The sequence below is a fragment of the Leishmania braziliensis genome, chromosome 30, assembly GCF_000002845.2.
Source record: "Leishmania braziliensis MHOM/BR/75/M2904 complete genome, chromosome 30".
NCBI classification, from domain to species: Eukaryota; Euglenozoa; class Kinetoplastea; order Trypanosomatida; family Trypanosomatidae; genus Leishmania; species Leishmania braziliensis.
This window is the reverse complement of record NC_009322.2, coordinates 689493-707959: the sequence shown is the minus strand read 5'-3', so window position 1 is coordinate 707959 and position 18467 is coordinate 689493. Positions and strand designations below refer to the sequence as shown.

Sequence of the window (18467 nt, the reverse complement as noted above, 5' to 3'; positions counted from 1 at the left end):
GGGGGGGGGGGGGGCTGCGTGTGGGCGTGTTGTTCAGGCACGCCTGTGCATGGGCGCACATTCCAAACAGCCCTACAAAGGGCTCCCCTGTCCCCTACTGACACACTCACGTGTGGCCTTTGCCCCTCCCCCCCCCCCCTCTCCTCGATTCTCCCCTTTGCAATGCCAGCGCTTTTTCCCTCCGCTACCTGCAACTCTCTGCATTCCTCTCCTCTCCTCCCCCCCCCCTCTCTGCAGTATTGAATCTCGTGCATACATGCGCCGTATGGACCTCAAGGTGGCCGCCCTTCTTCTGAGTTTGACAGCCCCTCGGTTCAGGTAACATATAGAGAAACAAGTTTGTATTCACGCATGTCGTGTAGAGGTGCCACGTTTCAGCTCGCACGGGCCCGGGCGCGGCTAACGCCACCTGCGCTGCACATGCCCCATAAGGGGTTGTTCAGCATGTCGTGCAGACGCTTACCACCAACGCACACGCCACTCACAGCAGAAGACGGTAACTTCGTAGACATTGACCATCTCATGGGCCTCACCTCAGCACTGCAAAACTCGGCGCCGACAAGAGAAGCACCATCACCCTCGAGTAGGTTGAGAGACCCTTCAAGAAGCGAGGTGCTCGGCGTGGTCAGGGTTGTGCCGGAGGACGAAGGCACCTGCTACTCACGCCTTCAGATTCCACTGGACGCGAAGGAAACAGCGGGTGTGCGGCTACGGGCAAACACAAGAGCGGGTCTCGTGCCAGGCGAGGAGGCAGCCTATGCAGACAGCCCTGCCGACGCCTCCGCTAACTCAACCGTAGAACTGTTGTCGTCCTCATCGTCTAACGCAACTCACAGCGCTGAGGTGGCGATTACTGCGCATGACTCTGCCGAGGAGAGTCGGCTCCCCGACCCGTCCCGTCTCCCGTACGATGACGAGAGGTTTGCTGAGATGTTGCTCGAGATGGAGGTGAATGGCGTCATTGACGAGACGTGGCAGGACGCGAACAGGGCACGACTAGAGGACGTGAAGGCGATTGCCGACATTTTGACCTCGCTGAAGGTGCGCGATCTTTGCTGCATCGACGTCTCCGAAAAGACCTCTAACTTCGACTACATCGTCTTTGGCACGTGCGAAGGGGCGCGGCACATTCACCTCGCTGCCTGGGCTGTGCAGGACGCGGACAGGGTGCATCGTGTTTCCAAGATCAGGCGCAAACGGACGGACGAGTTGTGGGAGGTCGTGCCAGTTGGTCGTATCGTGGTGAACCTGATGGTGGAGAGCTTCCGTGAAGAGATGACGCTGGAGCGTAAGTGGGCGGTAACGCGCTCCATGGACCCCCTGGGGGCCGCGAATGCCCCCATCAGCGAGGGGCGGCAGGTGAAGGCGCACGGACTGTGGACACTGACGCTGAACTTGCAGGACCTGGAGGACTTTGAGGTGGACTACTGCAAAGACATTCTCATGCGGCAGATGTGAGGCAACGAGTCCATTGAAAAAAAAAAAGCTTCGATTACCTTGCGGCACCCTATCGTGTTTTGGTGGTATGTCTGTGGGCCGAATCAGAACTGCACTGCTTTCGATGTATGTGCTCTCTCTCTCTCTTTCTCTCTTCACATGAATCGTGTCCGCGATGACACCGAGTAAGTGTAAAGAACCCCAAACACAAGCTGCCAACACTGCCGGTAGGCGGTATCGTGTCTACCGAGAAAGGTGTTACCGCCCTCGTTTGCCCCCTTCCCCCTGCTGGGTCGACATCCTCGTGGTTGTGTGTAAAGGTACACTTATCGCTGTCCTTGCCATAACTCGTTTGCGTGTCAGCGTGACGGCGTCCATTCAGTTCATGCCCTATCCGTGTCTTACGGCGTTTCCTGGCATGCCACCTTTTGTTCTTTCTCCACCATTCTCGCCCCCTCTTTACCTCGCCTGTACGCAGATTTGAGTGAGTCCGGTTCACTCCCCATCGACGTGCTGGATCATAGCTGATTGGCTGCACAGCAACAGTGAGTTCATTTCTTTTACTGCTCTTGCCTCTGGGTTGTCTGCTGCGTGCGTGCTCGTGTGTTTGTACAATGAGAGATTCCCCGCCACGCCACAGCCCTCCTCCCATTTTGTGTCATTTTCCTTCCTCCCGTCGCCCTCCTCCCCCCCTGCCGGTCGATACCCGATACGCTTACTCGTTTCTGTGAATCCCACACCTATTCCAACGCATTGACTGCCCGCTCGCTCTCCCTCGTTCTCCGTTCCATAGACAGCACGTGCTTCAACAAAACGACACAGTAGAAGCACGGGGAGACGCCGTCCTGCATTGCCTTTCGCCCACCCTCTCACCACCTTTGCCAGCGCCCAACAAGTCTCTGTGAGAGCGTGCACGCGCTGATACACCCTACGGACTACAGACGCTCAACAGCACAACTCGCGTGTACAGCGCTGCGCTCACTCTTACACAACTGCAGGCCGTTCTGAGAAGGAGAGAGAAGCGGAGCGGCTGAATCGGGCATCCCTCTTTTTTTTCCCTGTCTTGGTTCGTCTGTCTCTCTCCAGCCCATCTTGGTACTTGTGGGCCTCTTACAGGTGCGTGTAGCTACTGTTGGGCGACGTGGGTGCTTTGGTGCATGCCCGCCATGGAGTCGCTCCGCACCGCCGTAGATAATGCGCCACTCCTGGTGAACTTTTTGCGCCTCATTCGCAATGCGCGGTCCCCCAACTACAAGGACCATGAGAAGGGCCCCGCCACATTCCATTTTGGTGGCCTTTCGATGCGCGACACCGGTAGCTATGAGGAGGCAGAGGAGCTTTGGCGTCAGTCCAGCTGGAGCAGCGGTGCGCTGGCGCCCAATGCGGCCGCCCCCTTCCGCGGTCCGCTTCACCTCGTCGTTTATCTCAACCGCTCTCCGGTGGAAGTGTGGACGCTGCAAGACTACCGTGAACCGGCGACAGATCACTCTGTTCCGCGGGACTTTGAGCAGCTTGAGGCCCTCAATACGCTAGTTCGTGTTCTTTTTGCCCATCTGCGGTGTCAGGATATCTACAGCGTCGTGCTGCAGAGCTGCATCACGTCAACCGCTGGCGCCAACAACCACTTTCCCACCTCCCCTCAAGGGCAGGATGGATCGCCGCCACACTCTCCCCTGTCCCGAAATACGTCGTGGAGGACACGCACCCCTCAGACTCCAGCTAACCAGGTCTCGCTGCGCCTCTTTCGGTCTGCCGACGAATGCCCAACAATCCCAGTGCACGCACGGCGGCAGTATCTCTGGTCTAGTGACGACTTCGTGCGCCTCGACGTGACGATGAACCGCACATGGCGACACCACACCTGGATTCAGGCTGGCACGCAAGCCGCCTCACCTGTGCTAGTAGTCGGCGATAGAGAGAGGGACGCAGCTGTCCATGTGGCACGAGAGAGGTCGTCTCCAATCTGCACTGGTGGCCCTGGTTTGCGTCACTTTGGTAGCGAAGCCGATGGCCCCTCACAGGCGATCTCATTGGAGGTCATGAACTCGCTCGGCAAGTCCTCTTTGCCCACCCCGTATCTAGCACCGGCCCCTGCGTTGGCCCCCTCGTCACATCCCTCCCGCAGCTCTGGGATGACTCTGTCACCCCTGATGCCCGGTGCCCGGCTGTCTCCAGCGCAAGGTGTGTCAGAGTTTGCTCTCCCGCCCGCCGAGTTGTCGGACCTATTCGACGGCGATCGGTCGCGGCGGTCGCGTTCCAGCCCTCCGATGACACACAGCAGCGTCTTCGCAAGCAGCCATCCAGCGGGAGGCGGTGGTGGTGCAACACACACGACTGCCCAGGGAGCTGCACATCAGGTGGAGGACGCGGTGTGGTTGTCAAACGCACAGCACGTGCGCCGCATGGGCATGCTCGTCTACTCTCGCAAGCAATCGCCATCCTCGTCCTCGTCGCCCTTGGCCGGGAAGAAGGCGAGGAGCGGCTTCACCCAGCAGATACCCCAGATGGGGTCGCTTGTGCCGTCCACCTCTATTGGCGCCCTTTCCGGCATCGACATTGACAAGCGGTTTCTCTCCGACGTGAATCTCGAGGAGCTCGGAGAGGAGACCACTTCGCCGAGGATCTCCACGAGTGCGCCGAGCAATACGGCCACGGAGCAGCTGATTTCACTTCTGGGTCTCTGCTCCAAGGTCAAGCTTCAGCACGTGCAGCCAGCCCCATTTGGGGAGTTGGTACTTTTCCTCAACCTGCGTGAAGTTTCCTAAATTCTGGAGGGCACAATGCTCGACAAACATGGAAGTGCCTCAACATGTTGTTGTTTTTTTTTTTTTTGAGAGAGAGAGAGGCTACACCCTCTGTTGCATTTTACTCATGACACGGTGCCCCTCTCCCACTGCACCCTTGTCGCCTTCCGCGAGTGCCGCCATTCGTCCCATTATTGCGACAGCGTTTCTCGCCCGCTGGAGTGAAATGTCTGTGCTGTCTGTGCTTGCGTGGAATTTTTTGTTTTTCCCTACGATGCTGATCTTCGTTTTTTTCTTTTTTGCTGCTACTTTCGCTTGCGTGCGTGTCTGCGCATGGATCCCTGTGGGGGGGGGGGGGGTGCACACGTGTGGCCTCCTCACCGTATTACCCCACCCACGCCGCCCCTTCACTTCCCCTTGTCAGTTTTTTCTTGTTGCCTTATAGCTATTTTTCGTTTGCCTGCTCAGTGTCTTCTTGCTTTTTGTTTGTCTACGCTTTGCCTCATTGCGTGAGCCCCTTGTTTCGCTTTTTCCCCTGCCCCTCGCTCATTCTTGCTGGCGTTTGGGGCTTGGTTTGTGTATAGTTGCTGGAGACATCTACACACCCACACACCCCGCCGATGTCTTGTTGTAGATGGGAGCTCTGGCGTATGGGCCGTGCATGTGTGGGTATGCGAGATATGGACCCCTGAGCCGTGAAAGCAAAACAAATCCAACAGAGCATAAAAAGGAAGACGGACGCCGTCGTCGCAGCGCGCGAAAAAAAAAAGCGTAGTTGGGTGCCGCATGATCGGCAGGGTTATGACGACTGCCTCGCTTTTATGAAGGGATACTGCTGTCCTGCCCTGATCTGTTGTGGGATCTCTCTGTACTGTGAGTGGACCTCTCCCTATCCCGCTCTTGCCCCTCCTCTTTCTGATGTGCTCACTCTCCCCCCTCCCCTCACTATTCACGTTCACACGTATTTCTTGGGCTATGGAAACCACCACCGCCACTACGAGTTTCACTCAGCACGGCTCAGAGGCGTTGCTCATAGAACTAGCCCCTTCACCGACACCACCACCACACGCTTGACGATTGCCTCCCGCCTAATCCATTACACTCGATTGAAGAGTGAAGTTGCTGCTCAGTGTCATTCGGCAGGAGACATATCCATTTCGGCTTTGTGGTCTCTCTGCTCGCCGTTGTACGAGAAAATCGAAAAGAAACGAAAAAAGCAGCAGCTCTGCTTCACAAGGACACCTCCCCCCCCCCTCCCCTCAGTCTCAACCTCTACGTCCACTACTGTCACAATCCATCCGTGCGCGCTACTGTGTCTTCTCTATTCGAGAAGTCTGTCGTTGCGCCCCCAAGCATCACCTATCATTATGTCCGCGCTCTGGGCACGCTTTGCGGAGAAGCTGAAGGACTCCGGCTACACCCTCAATGACTTGGCCTACTGCAGTGAGGACACCTTCCTCACCCTTGTCGGGAATATGAACGCCTTCACCCCGCTGCAGATCGCCTCGCTGGCGAAGGAGTGGCAAAGAAGTCTATCGACGACAGCGGCACCGCCAGACACGGTTAGCGGGAGTGCGCTGTCCATGTCCAGGCGCCACACCGAAGGCACAAGACTGACCTCCTCACCTGTGCCCTTGTCGACAAGAAAGGGGTCGACGCTGCCGGCCGCCGGTGCTGCCGAGACGTCGCCGAACCACTCTACGCTGAGCACGGCACTGAGGGAAAACTCGTTCACGCCGCCGCTGCGGTCGCCGGCGAAAGTGAAGGAGGAGGCAGAGTATCTGCTCACAAAGCTCAGCGCGAAGAGCGGGGTGGAGTATCAGGTGTCGCTGACCGAAGGCATTGTTGCCGTTGAGGCCTCGCTAGAGGCGTGGGGTCCATTGTTGGACCGCATCTCGCGCATGCAGATGACGAGCCGCGTCTCTGCAAGCCGCCGAGACAGAGCCGCCGCCGCAGACCCGCCAGTGGAGTTGCAGCTACTGTGGAAGCTCTGCAGTCCCGCGACGCTGCAGAAGATGGAAAAGGCGTGCGTCTCTGGGGCACCGTTTGGGCTGTCGAATCAGGATGATGCGGACGGACTGTGCTCCAGTGCTGTGGTTCTGTACAACAAGGAGGCGACCCGACTCGCGGCGGCGGCGCAGGAGCTCGGGCAGCTGTTCCGCGAGGGATGGGGACTGGTAGCATTTGACGTTGCGGTTGGCAAGGCACGCACAGTAACCAAAGAGGAGGCGCAGGACCTCAACGCAAATCTCTACCGCTTTTCAATGGAGCAATGCCTCGAGATGCTGGAGGACGCCGGCTTCGACGCCTTCCACATCCCCTCCCGCAACGCTGTGGCGGTGTGCCACATGCATCAGGTTATGCCCCGCTTCGTCGTCTTTGTCAGTACGCTGGAGCCGTTCGAGGTGACCCGCCGCCTGGGTGACGCCGTGCCCGCGATCGGAAATGGCCGCCCATCGCGTGCCCCCCCTGCTCCAGCAGCGTCGCTTCCGCAATCTGCCTCCGCTGCGGCTGCTGCCCTGCCCAGAGAGAGGCGAACCAGCAACGGCGGCAATGGCGCCCTCGTCCTGGCGAGCCGATCCTCGCGGAACGGTGAGGATCTGCAGTGTGCCGTACACTCAAAAAAGACGGTGGAGTTCTGGTCGCCAATGGAAAAGCGCCTGCTTTGCAGTCACTGCCTGTACTACGACGGGTACTCGCAAGAGAACTGCGTCCCGATCGAGCAGGCCGCGCGCGAGGAGGCGCCACGGTTGGAGCGGTGGGTACAGAACGCCATCACCTTTTCGCAAGAGATCAAGAGTGTCTTTGACCTATTCGAGGCGGCGCAGACAGATGTGTCGCAGTCGCATAAGCAAGTCCACAGCGACATTGCGCAGACCTTCACGCGGCTGCATGGACGACTTGACGCACTAGAGGCGAGTCTGCAGCAGCAGTGCCAGCAAAAGGCGCAGCAGAATCGCCAGGCACTGCAGGACACCCTCTCCCGCGTCTCTGCCACGGTGCAGTTTGTCAACGAGGTGGTACAAGACGCCGACGAGCCGGTTGCTTCCTACCGCGGCGGCGTCTCGGACACAGCCACCTGTGTGGCACTGCTGCGCAGCGCGCAGCGGGCTTTCGGGGCGTGGGAACCGGTCACCATCTCAGCATACGAAAACGTCAGCATCGCCGACGGCAGCGCTCTCCTGCGGCCAGTGGAAGAGGCGCTCAAGACAGTGCAATCAGTCACCAGCGAGCCCGGCAAGGTGCAGCTGCCTGAAGCGATCGACGTCAACTACCTCAAGTCGGACTGCGACGTGTAACTGTGTTTTATAGAAGCCCTTTGTGCCATCCCTACCGCCGGCATCGCGCTGGGCGCAGCTCACTGACCATAGAAAGAAGGGCTTGGGATGCTATGAAGAGGGAACATCCGCAAGACGCCCCGCGGCCGCCACGCTTTTGCGCTCGCATGCGGCCCCCCTCCCCCGCCCTCCTCGAAGCCCAAAAAGCCATCGGCACCGAACACCCTCCCACCCACCCCATCCGCACTGGCAAGCGCCGGGCACCCGCCCCGGCAGCCTCACACACCCACCGGCGCCCCGTGACACTTTTGTACCCACCGGCCGCTTAGCACAGTGGCAGTGCACCACTCTCGTAAAGTGGGGGTCGCGAGTTCGATTCTCGCAGTGGCCTTTCTTTTTCCCTGCCCCGGTGTGCTAAGCGGCCGGGGGGCGCCTCGCTCCGCGCCCACGAGGCCGCCCCCTCAGCGCCGAGGAGGAAGAGCGTTCCCCTCTCCCCGGCGGCGGCGGGCAAACGAGGCAGGAGACACAAACACGCGCCTCCCAGCCCCGCGGAAGCTCGACAAGGAAGCGCAAGAGAACAACCGCGCGATGTTTTCTTCTTTGCGCTCTTGGAGCAAGACTATAGATGGGTGAACACATACCGCCGAGAGACGTACAACTCGGCATGCCCACGTAATGCGGCAGGGAAGAGGCACTTTTTGTAGAGGCCCGCGCGAGCTCGTCTCTGGCACCGCACAAACAGCTCGCTCGCAACTACTCGCCCTGTGCACATCGACGCGCTGCACCACTTCTCACATAATGCGGTGGAAGAGCTCGGTCATTTCTTCCTCTCCGAATATCACCGGCACGGCGTACAACGGGTTCGCCTCAGTGACGGCGTGCTTCGCGAGGAAGGGGATGTCCTTCTTGTGGAGGGTCCAGCGCGGGTCACCGGCACTGAACGTCGTTGGGATCTCCATTAGCACATTCATCTCACGAACCCACATAATGAAGTTCGCCGCCTTATCCGCATCGTTGGCACCGGGGATGTTTGCCGCCTCAGCAAGCCGAGCAAGCGACCTGTGCGCCGCGCTGCCGTACATGTTGAGCAAGTGCGGCAGAATCACAGCGTTGGCGTAGCCGTGCGGCACGTTGTACAGCCCGCCTAGCGCGTGCGCCGCCGCGTGCACGTTGCCGACACCAGCACGAGTGAAGGAGAGACCGGCAAAGTACGACGCCTGCAGCATCTTCTCGCGTGCCTCCAGGTTCGTGCCGTCCTTGTACACACAGGGCAGGTACTTCGCGATCAGCTCCATCGCGCTCAGCGCCGCCTTGTCGACGGTGCGGAAGTGAAAGATGTTTAAGTACGCCTCCACGACGTGCGTCAAGGCGTCCATGCCGGTGGTGGCCGTCACAAACTTGGGCATCGTCACTGTCAGGACCGGGTCGAGCACGCAGTGGGAGGGAGTGAGGAAGGGGTCCATGATGGCAAACTTATCATTCCGCGCAGGGTCGCACACGACAGCGCCAATCGTGCACTCGCTCCCAGTGCCCGCTGTTGTAGGGACGGCGATGAGCGGCGGCAGCGGCCACAGAACACGGAAGAGCCCTCGCGTGTACAGAAGCGCGGTGCGGGGGCGCGCCTGGCGCACGCCAATCAGCTTTGCACAGTCGATGACGCTCCCGCCACCGACGGCGACGATGTAGTCGCACTTATTCGTTTTGTACAGTGCATTGGCCTCCTCCACCATGTCGACAGTGGGGTTCGGCAGTACATCCTTGTAGATGACCAACTCGGTGCTCTGTTTATTCATCTCGTCGATGAAGCTGTCGACGAGGCCAAGCCTCATGACCACTGCATCTGTGACCAGAAGTCCCTTCTGCAGCCTCGCCCCGCGTACGAGGTTCGGCAACTTCGCCAGGGAGCCGGCGCCTTGGATGATTGTTGGCGTTCGCCAACGCAGCAGGTAGGTCGTCGCGCACAGGGTGAGCTGGTACGCGCGGCACATCATCCTCCAATGCGATGGGACCGGCATGGTGAAATACGAGATGAGGTTGTCGATGAGGAGGGAGAGCGCTGAGTGATTCTCGGGGTGTGTAGAATGGGATGTGTCCGGTCACTGGTGAAGCGGCAGGCAGGCAGATGAGTGGAACCGAGCGCGAAAGCAAAACATATGGAGGTGTACTGCCGAATGGGCGGAACATGTTCCTGTAGAGAAACAGAGAGGGTGGGAAGACGAAATGAGGGAAGGAACTCACGGGGTATGAAGAGAAAGAGGAGACATCACAGAATAGTGGTTCCCCTTCCCCCCCCTCCCACACCTCCTCCCTAACCCCCTCTGCTACGAGGAAGAGTGAGGAGGAGCGAACACCTCTCCATGGGGACGTGTTTGACCCAACGACTCCACAATACGAGCAATGCACATGTCGGCACCCATCAACCCGTTCGAGGATGATCAGCTGTTGCTGTGCATACGCTTCTCACAGTGATGACATGTCGAGTTACAGAGAAGCACCAGCTCCATGGGACACACACACACCACCTTCCCGACAACGGCGAGGCAAACGCAGAGAGAGAAGCCGCCTCAACCCCAATCATCAGCGGTGCTGCTCTCCTGTCTCGCGTACCGCAACGACGACGCATACGCAGAAATCAGTGCCCCCCCCCCCGCTCTCGTTCACCCTGCTTCCGGAAGAAGGAATGCAGAGGGAAGAACCCAACAGCCAAGCATAAAAGTGAAGGGCCAATAGAGCCATTTTTCACGCCATCAAAACGAACACGCACCGGCGAGGGGTAAAGTTTAAAACTCCAAAATCTCATCAAGCGGGCTCGCACGCTTGACCGGTACCTCGCGCACGATTTGCGGGGCTGCCGCCTGCGCCTTATTGAACGTTGTCTCGCCGTTACCCGGAGCTAGATCGGGACGTTCTATGATGGGATAATCTAGTGGCCGCTTCTCTACTGCCAACTGCGATGATGACGTGGCTGCCTGCCCTGGTGATGGTTCATCTCGGTATGCCCGCGCAGGACCGTTCAATCCATTCGCCCACGTGCCACAAAAGTGGTTGTAGGCAACAACGATCTCAACCACATCGCGCAAGGGCATCGCTTCCAGCTCCTCCTCTGAGATAGACTGCAGCAGACTCCAGGCCTCCATGCTCAACCTATCCCGATCCACATCGGCATACTTGGGATCCAAACGAGCCTTCATGTGGCACTGAACTAAAGAGTACAAGCGCTGCCCAGTGGAGATGCTGTCATTTGCGCCGGGGATGGGTAAAGGAGGCTCATCCGCGCACGCCGCACCTTGGAAGGCAGGGGATGCCATAGCGGCGCCAGTGCGTTTGTTTGCCGGCGCGCAGCACACTCGCGTCGACGACGCCATAGCGCCGGCAGAAGAGCAGTACGCAAATCTTGGCCCACGCAACGCGCAACATGAAGCGCATATCGGGGGGCGGCAGAGTCGCGTGAACATGTCGCGGCGAGGAATCAGTCTGTTGATCTCCCTAGTTCTCTCTACGCCGGGGGCAGGATGAACTGTGAAAACACTTTGCATGCTTCCGTGGGAGGTCGAGGACAGAAAGAAACGAGAAAAGAGTCACGGCGTGGTAACAAGAGAAGAGAGGGGGAGAGGAGAAGAGAGCGAGAAGTTGCTGCAGGAGGTGCACACACTACACCAAGCCAATACGCGCGACAAAGCCCTCTATCCAGTCTTTTCCTCTTCAACGTGCCCATACTTCCTGAAGATGGTCAGCCACCCCAGTGTGTGGTATATCCCTGGGGCCAGTACCCCCCTCCACTCACTCATTCTGGGGAAGTCGGGCAGCCTGCCCCCTGCCCTTGCGTATGCAGCGGTGCGGACTCACTCTACATGCCTCTAGACCACCGCCTGCCACCCGCAGGACAAGAACCACTACCTCCGCCCTCAAACAGAACACCGAGCACTGCCCGCTTGGATAAAGGTGGGCCGTCCAACTGAGTCCCTCAGGTGCCAGCTGCGCAGTACGCACTCAAGGAAAAAATGAGTTGGTATAAGACGGGCACGTTGGGCTCATGACTCACTTCAACTGACCACTGCTCTTCCAAGAGAATCAGGAGGAAGCCGTAGTGCGGCACATGTCGACGAATTGGGGCTACATGCGCATATTTGCTGACTTATTGCTGGAAGAACAGCACGTGGAAAAGGGGAGCATAACGGTGCCCCCTCTCCGCCCTAGACGAGGTGTTCAGCACCACTCCACATCCGCCCCCCCTCCCCCCTCCCCCCAGGCCCAACCCCGTGGGGCGAAGCAGCCGTAGACACACGCGCCACAGCCATGCGTCGACTCCGCCATTCGAGCGCAGCCCCTGCCTCGGACTCTACCCACCCCTGCTCCGCAGGTCGCCACGCAAGGCATCCACAGCTCCCCGGAGAGGGGGGTGGCTCACGCTCCCCACAGCAGTGGGCAGCCAGAGGGCCGGGTGAGATGCGCTCGAGTCGCGCTGACGCTCTGCCCACCACACGGATGGCACAGGCGTGCTCGCCGTCGCGGGTCGCTCCGACGCAACGCCATCCACGACCTGACCGCCGACACCCGTAGCGGCAATCCGCTCTCGCCTCGCCGCGCCGCAGGCACTTGAGCCGGTCACCACCAGAGGTCGCTCGGCACTCGCAGGGGTGGGGGGCTGCTCGGCCTCCCCGCACAGAGTGAGGACGCTGGGGCCTGGGATGCCAGGCGCTGGGGTGTGCCTGCACATCACGAGGGTAATGCAGTGATCGATCAGAGCAGAAGACAGCCCATGGAGGAGGCTGAGTTGTGTACAATCATCGGTAATGCGGGATGACTCTCTCTCCCTCTGGGGAGGGGAGTTGTTTGGCGTCCTGCTCTGGAGAATGGCAGAAATGTCCGCATAGGATGGAAGAAGGAGCGGTAGGGTGAGGGAAAGGCGCAAGAAACAAACGAAAACCCGGCGTAGGAGGGGGATCGTGGGGTGGGTGGGGAGGATCGATCACGGGCACGCGCTGTCCCAGAGCCTCCCAGGTACACAAGACACCATTAGGGGAGCCTTCGAGCCGCATGAACGTCTATTCCTCTCCACACCCGCACACCTTGAGGCGGGTTGCGCGTGTTCGTGCCCCGTGCAGCCCCCCACGTGAGCAACGCGGGCAGTTCAAAAAAAGCCCTTCAGCTCCCTCCAGAGGTCCGCGTCCGTCTTGCATGGTCGTCGTTGCTTTTCGGCTCGCCTTTGTGTGCAGCGGCCACTTGCATGGTTGGGCGCTGCAAACGTCGAGTGGACAGCGCTGCAGTTTCCCTGTGGACCGGAGTCGTTGTCAGCCAGAAACGTGTAGCCTTCCTCGTCCATTGTGTGCTGAGACGCACTCGACAAGGCCGTCGCGTCATCCTTGTCCTCGCCAAGATCGGCGTCGTGTTCGGTCGAGTCTGAAGCACCTTTGAGCTTCCGCGTCTTCTCATCTTGCAACAGTAGCAACCTCTCGACGCGGCTCGGAAGAAGCTCACTGAGCTCGACTGCTGCGCCGATGGCAGCATTCAACTTCGCGGACTGCTCGTCGAGCGCCAGATCTACTGCCTTATTCACATCCACGTAGAGGTGGGCTCGGTTCCGCGCATGCAGCTCAACAACAAAGGAAAATGGCGAGTTGTACGGCCTCTCCAGCACCGTTTTCTTTGTTTTGTTGCGCAGACGCCGCTCCTCGTTGCTCAGGAACGCCTGTGCGGCGCCACCAACGAGGAGATTCAACGCGCGGTTCTGCAGAAGTCCCTCAAGGTGCTCCCCGTGACACGTGCCGATCATATGAACGCCGCGTTGCGAGATGGACCAGGCCGCCTCCGCCTCCTCTTCCGTCGCGATTTCGTCCACAATGAGATAATCGGGTGTGTGATTCTGGATGACTTCAATCATTACGCGGCTCTGGTCCTCGCGTCGGGGAACCTGAATGCGACGGCATCGACCGAGGTAGGGCAGGGGTATAGGACCGTCGCCACCAATTTCGTTGGAGGTGTCGACGACCGTAACGCGCGGTGTTAGCGGATCCTGCGCCAGCCCGGCGGCGAGGTCACGCAAGAGAGTAGTCTTGCCCATACCCGCCTTGGACAAAATGAGCAGACTGCCGCGCCGTGCGAGAGGCAGAAGTGCCCGGGCCGCACCTGGAACGTAGCGACCAACACGTAGTGTCACACCGAGCGCCTCGCCATGACGGCCACGCCAGACCGAAGCGCGGTGCGCTGTATTCGCCACACAGCCGCGGCCGTCAGCGCCAAAGCGGCCAATGTGCTTCATGAGGTATTGCAGCTCTGCTGTCGTGGGAGGCGGCAGCTGAATGACCCACCCGCCACTGCCGCGAACCTCGACGTCTTGGCCCAAGTGCACAAACAACTCCTCCACTTGGGTGTAATCAAAGGACGGGTGCTGCGTGATGGCTGTCCGCAGAGCGGGGAAGAGGAACGACATGAGGTGCAGCGTCTCCGCGTACGAGTTGTACAGCGCGAGGCCCTTCCAGTCTTTCGCCCGTAGCTCTGCTGCGCGTGCAGGGTCCGTCTTGAGGAAGGATGCGTACGCCTTGTGTAGCGTGCTCCAGGCCGACCGGAACGTCCTTGCAGACCACACTGCGCTCTCCGTCTGGTACGTTGGGAGGAGGTCGGGCATCTTGGCCGTAATGTACGAGAGGTCCATCCCGGACGGCGGAGGTCGCGCAGAGGTGGTGGCTGGCTCATCTCGCTCGGCGGCGAGGAGACGCTCATTCGTGTTCGCACCGACTCTGGTGCGAAGGCTTCGGCCTACTACAAGCAACGAGGGCGAGGGAAGCATAGGCGAAAAACTCGATGTGACCATGCTGCCCACACGACGCACTGAAACCCCCCGCATCCAGCTGCTGACTGCCACTTCGGCAGAAAACAACACAATAACAAAACGTAAGCGAAAGGGAGGCGATCTACGCGGTGAAAGAGCACGGAGGGGTGCTCAGTAGTAAACGAAAGAGCCAAGAGAGAACAGCCTGTACCCTCACTGATCGTGCCTGTACAAGTCACTGCATTTAGGACTGTTGCGTTATTGATGTCATTACTCATGAGATGCACGCGCTTCCATGCACAGTGTCAATGGGTGCACCTGCAAGCAAGCACAAGAAAGAGAAGCTGGATAAGCGGCGACGCAGGCGAGTAACGAGAAGGGCATATATAGCTTAGACAGAGGGGGGGGGGCGCCGCAGCAGCGCTTTTGTGGAGTATGGCTCCTGCACGTATTGGTTTGCGCAGCAGTACAACCGCGTAAGGAGTTGGCGCTCGTGCACATTGGCCCGTGCACGACGGTGTCGTGTAGGGATGATGTAGGTCACACTGCCAGCAAGCGTCTGGCACTGCAGAAGAAAGCGTGCGGCACAACCGTACCGACGAAGCGGCAGTCAAAAGCGCAAGGCTACGCGTACGACGACCAGAACAACGTGTCATTCGAGCAGGTTTGAGCAAATAAGCGCCGGGCATACATGTGGGGAGTGCATACTTCACTACTGACCTTCTTCTGTGTGTGTTTTTTTTTTTGTGGGGACTTCATTTATGTATTCCTTCCTCTTTGCTCATGTGTTGCCCTTACCTCCTACATGAAGTCGTCCTCATCCGGTACCTCGCCAGTGTTGAGGCGCATGTTGTTGTCGTCCATCACGCCCTTGTACGTCCGCAGCTCCTCCAGGCGCTTCTTCTCCTCCCGCTCCAGCTTGTCCTGGTGGTCCTGCGCCGCCCTGTCGGCGCGGAGCTTACGGCGCTCCTCCATGTCGCGGTCCTCGCGCAGCTTGCGGAAGTCGACGTCGTTCTTCTCCACGCGTGTCTTCTCAAGCGCCTTGAGCATTGGGCGGTTCTTTTTGGCGACGGTGTGGTAACGTCGCAGCTCCTCCTTGTGGAAGCCGACCTGCCCGACTGCCATGTCGCCGGTCTTCATGAGGTTGCTCCACGGGGTGTAGACTACGCGGACATCGTTCAGCTTGCATCCTTCAATACTGTTCTCCTTGACGAGTTGGCAGCACTCCTCAATGATCTCCGGGGTCAAGTCGTCCATACCCTTTCCAGGCGGCAGACGCACGTAGACGTGTGCGCTGCTGTGCTTGTCCACGTGAAACCACAAGTCCTCTGGCCAGCCGAACTTGATGAGCTCCTCGTTTTCGTATTTGTCGCGGCCCATGTAGCACATGACGCCCGGGTCAGACGTCAGGGTAAAGTAAAAGACCATTGCCCGCCTCTTTTGCGTGTAGGCGTGTGCAGGAGGGAGGGAGGGGGAGGCGGGGGCGGGTGTCCTCGCCGCAAGGCTTCAGCAGGTAGCGAAACGTGCGCTCAGCGACTGAGCTCGCGGCACGAGAAAGGAGAGCGACGCAGCGAATCAGAAGGCGGGGCCCGTGCAAAGGTGGAGGAAGGGGGGAGAGAGTGAGGTGGTGGAGCCGACAAGACCAGGAAACGAAGTGCGAAGGAAAAGACACCCTTCGTCCGTGTGGAACAGCTGATAGAGAAACAAAGGTGGCCCTGGTGCACCGCCTTTGTGAGCGGGTAGCACGCAACTCAAGTACAATACTGCGTCGCCTCGACGTCCAGGACACCGAGAGTCAAACACACCCACGCGCGTATGCTGAAGAGAACTAGCAGGTAGTGAAGACATCTCGGAAGTGCCTTAGCTGATGTAGATGAGTCTGGGCACAGTGTCTAGGATCTAAAAGTCAAGAGGAGACAAAAGATACGTACATATGCATATATGTATGTACGTATCGCGTCAAGCAGACAGGAAGACGCACAGCACACACGCACAGCACACACACACATACATACATACAGTAACGTGAAAAGCACGGGACTACGGATGCACGCAAGGGAAAAACAGAAAATACAAAATTAGGAGGAAGCAAGACGCAAACAGAGACACAAGGTACAATGTGCCGAGGAGTTAGCATCGTCTCTATTGCAGTGGCGCGCGGACGCATTGGCCTCACGGGAGAGCGATGGTGAGAGTAAAGCGGGGAAAAGAAGGCAGTGAGCTGCTTCATTTTGTCACTGTCGGTCATGGGCCACGATATGAAGAGGCATAGAAAAAGACTGCCATGCCCGTCTTCACTGTACTTTCAGTACACCAACGGCCGACCTGTGATAATGTCAAAGGTGCGCCGCACCGGGGTGTCGGCATAGCGTTGACCACCACGCCACCGTCGCGTCGGCACCAACGGTGGCGGCGAGCCATCCACCGTAATAATTGGACCGCCAACGTCGATGTGGCTTTCGTTTCGGTAGAGTGGCGCCGGTGTCTCGCAACTGTCGATGCCGAGCTCCAGAAAGTCCCACTGCCGGTCTGCAGCAGAGCGCCAGTGCGGCGGTGGCGGCACCATTCGGACACCCCGGTGCATATCGTCGGCGCTACGTGACCGCTGCTCCGCAAACATGCGAATACCTTTTTTCCGTGGCTTCACCGGCAGCAGCGGCGGAACGGGCTTCTCGATCGGTTTCTCGGGTAAGGGGACTAGCGAGCCAGCTGTCAAATGACCTGCGGTGCTGCTGCTCCGCGAAAATACTTGGCCGCCTACGGAGTACGAGCGGGTTGCACCACCAGTGCCACGGCGACTGCTCGCGTTGTAGGTGATCTCGTCGTCTCCTAGCCAGAAGGGGCGGTGAGGAGAGCTTCGCATAGGCGGCGGTACGTAGCGACGCTGCCGCGGTGTCGCAACCTCCGTCGAGGCTCGTGGGGTCATGTTGCTGCCGATGTGGTCCATGCTGCTGTGCGGAGTGGCACCACGTCGCACACCCCTAGGGGTCCGGACGTCCTCCTCCCTATTGCAGTCGACGTGGCGATCTTGTTTGGGAAAGTGGCGTCGACCCCGCAGTGGCGTTGACGAGCCATGCTGCAGATCCTGCGCGTAGAGAGAGAGCTGCGTGTTACGCAGGCTGTGCATATTCAGCTGTTGTGCAGCCGCGTTGCGATGACTGCGCGACGGCATCGAGTCCCTGTCCATGAGGTGCATGAAAAGGGAGCCAACCGGCTTCCTGCGGTCCGCTTCGATCTCTCGATGTGTAAACTTCATGATGGGCGTACGTCAATCATGAGAGAGGGGAACGGCAGTGTACACACAGCTGATGAGAAGAGACACCACACTGTGCGCAGATGTAAGAAATGGTGGAGCGGTAAAGCTAGGAAGGAAAAAAAGATCTACCGAGAGCGAAAAGGGGGCCACGTGGCAGCAGCCCACTGCAGCAATAATGCGCCCACGGGGACGAAGAAAATGGTATGCGTGCGGCACCAACGGACACACACGCATGCGCGCACACAACTGTAGCCAACTTGAGGCTCAGCTCAGTCCCCCACAAACACCACGCTTCCGCGCTGACTAATGAAGTGTACAATGGGAAAGAAGGTGAAGCGGTGCGACATGAGAAAGAAGGATAGTGGCCAAGAAGGAAATCATCGACAGCGCCACGAGTCGCCGTCGAGTGTGCGTGTGGGGAGAGGCACATATAAGGAGAGGGCGGAAGAGGAGAGGCGGCGGGGTAGTGAAAGAGGTGGACAAGTGACGTAGAACGCGGAAGAATGTTTAGGGCAGCCGGTGTCGTACGCGCAGCAGATTCGCCTGCGTCCCGTATGTTTTTTTCTGTCGCGTACGCGGGATGCCTTCAGGGACTGCGTGCATCGCATGCCGGCCATGAGAGGAAATCATACGAGCAAGTAAGAGAACACAGCGCAGTACCTGTCGTGAGTGTCATCGTGCATCTCACGTGCACAACTGGGGATTTGCACGTGTTTCTGTCGTCTCCCTTTGTGGTTGTTATTGTTTTTCTTGCCTGTCTGTGACGTTTGTGCACGCGCCACCGTCGTTGTGAATTGTCCCTTATCCCTGCTGAGGGAGGGAGCGGAGGTGGGGGACATGTGAATAGTCGAATGCGCTCAACTGGGGGGGGGGGGGGGGGGGCTATATATATATAGATATATACCGGAAATACATGCGCAGCTATGCTCGTGCTCTGGCGCCAATCGTACCCTCTATGAAGGGAGAATGTTGGCCATGATGCA

The 18467-nt window shown here is 58.9% G+C and overlaps 7 protein-coding genes and 1 non-coding gene across 8 annotated transcripts; 4 read left to right on the top strand and 4 right to left on the bottom strand.

Moving 5' to 3' along the window:
- Positions 1–930: 930 nt before the first annotated feature.
- On the top strand, positions 931–1458 carry LBRM_30_2070 (conserved hypothetical protein; the record flags this gene model as incomplete). The annotated part of the gene is made up of 1 exon (XM_001566784.1): positions 931–1458. One exon carries the CDS (start codon positions 931–933, stop codon positions 1456–1458), a length of 528 nt encoding a protein of 175 aa, XP_001566834.1.
- A 1136-nt stretch (positions 1459–2594) lies between these two features.
- Positions 2595–4202, top strand: LBRM_30_2060 (conserved hypothetical protein; the record flags this gene model as incomplete). The annotated part of the gene is made up of 1 exon (XM_001566783.2): positions 2595–4202. One exon carries the CDS (start codon positions 2595–2597, stop codon positions 4200–4202), a length of 1608 nt encoding a protein of 535 aa, XP_001566833.1.
- An 800-nt stretch (positions 4203–5002) lies between these two features.
- On the top strand, positions 5003–7480 carry LBRM_30_2050 (conserved hypothetical protein; the record flags this gene model as incomplete). The annotated part of the gene is made up of 1 exon (XM_001566782.1): positions 5003–7480. The coding sequence occupies one exon, from the start codon at positions 5003–5005 to the stop codon at positions 7478–7480; it is 2478 nt and encodes an 825-aa protein (XP_001566832.1).
- A 298-nt stretch (positions 7481–7778) lies between these two features.
- LBRM_30_tRNA1 lies at positions 7779–7850 on the top strand. Its single transcript has one exon. It is a non-coding gene; the product is annotated as a tRNA-Thr (tRNA).
- A 400-nt stretch (positions 7851–8250) lies between these two features.
- On the bottom strand, positions 8251–9450 carry LBRM_30_2040 (putative alcohol dehydrogenase; the record flags this gene model as incomplete). Its single annotated transcript, XM_001566781.1, has 1 exon — positions 8251–9450. The coding sequence occupies one exon, from the start codon at positions 9448–9450 to the stop codon at positions 8251–8253; it is 1200 nt and encodes a 399-aa protein (XP_001566831.1).
- Positions 9451–12590: 3140 nt separating this feature from the next.
- Positions 12591–14246, bottom strand: YCF45 (conserved hypothetical protein; the record flags this gene model as incomplete). The annotated part of the gene is made up of 1 exon (XM_001566780.1): positions 12591–14246. The coding sequence occupies one exon, from the start codon at positions 14244–14246 to the stop codon at positions 12591–12593; it is 1656 nt and encodes a 551-aa protein (XP_001566830.1).
- Positions 14247–15029: 783 nt separating this feature from the next.
- LBRM_30_2020 (conserved hypothetical protein) lies at positions 15030–15656 on the bottom strand (the record flags this gene model as incomplete). The annotated part of the gene is made up of 1 exon (XM_001566779.1): positions 15030–15656. One exon carries the CDS (start codon positions 15654–15656, stop codon positions 15030–15032), a length of 627 nt encoding a protein of 208 aa, XP_001566829.1.
- Positions 15657–16533: 877 nt separating this feature from the next.
- LBRM_30_2010 (conserved hypothetical protein) lies at positions 16534–17484 on the bottom strand (the record flags this gene model as incomplete). Its single annotated transcript, XM_001566778.1, has 1 exon — positions 16534–17484. One exon carries the CDS (start codon positions 17482–17484, stop codon positions 16534–16536), a length of 951 nt encoding a protein of 316 aa, XP_001566828.1.
- Between the last annotated feature and the right edge of the window lie 983 nt (positions 17485–18467).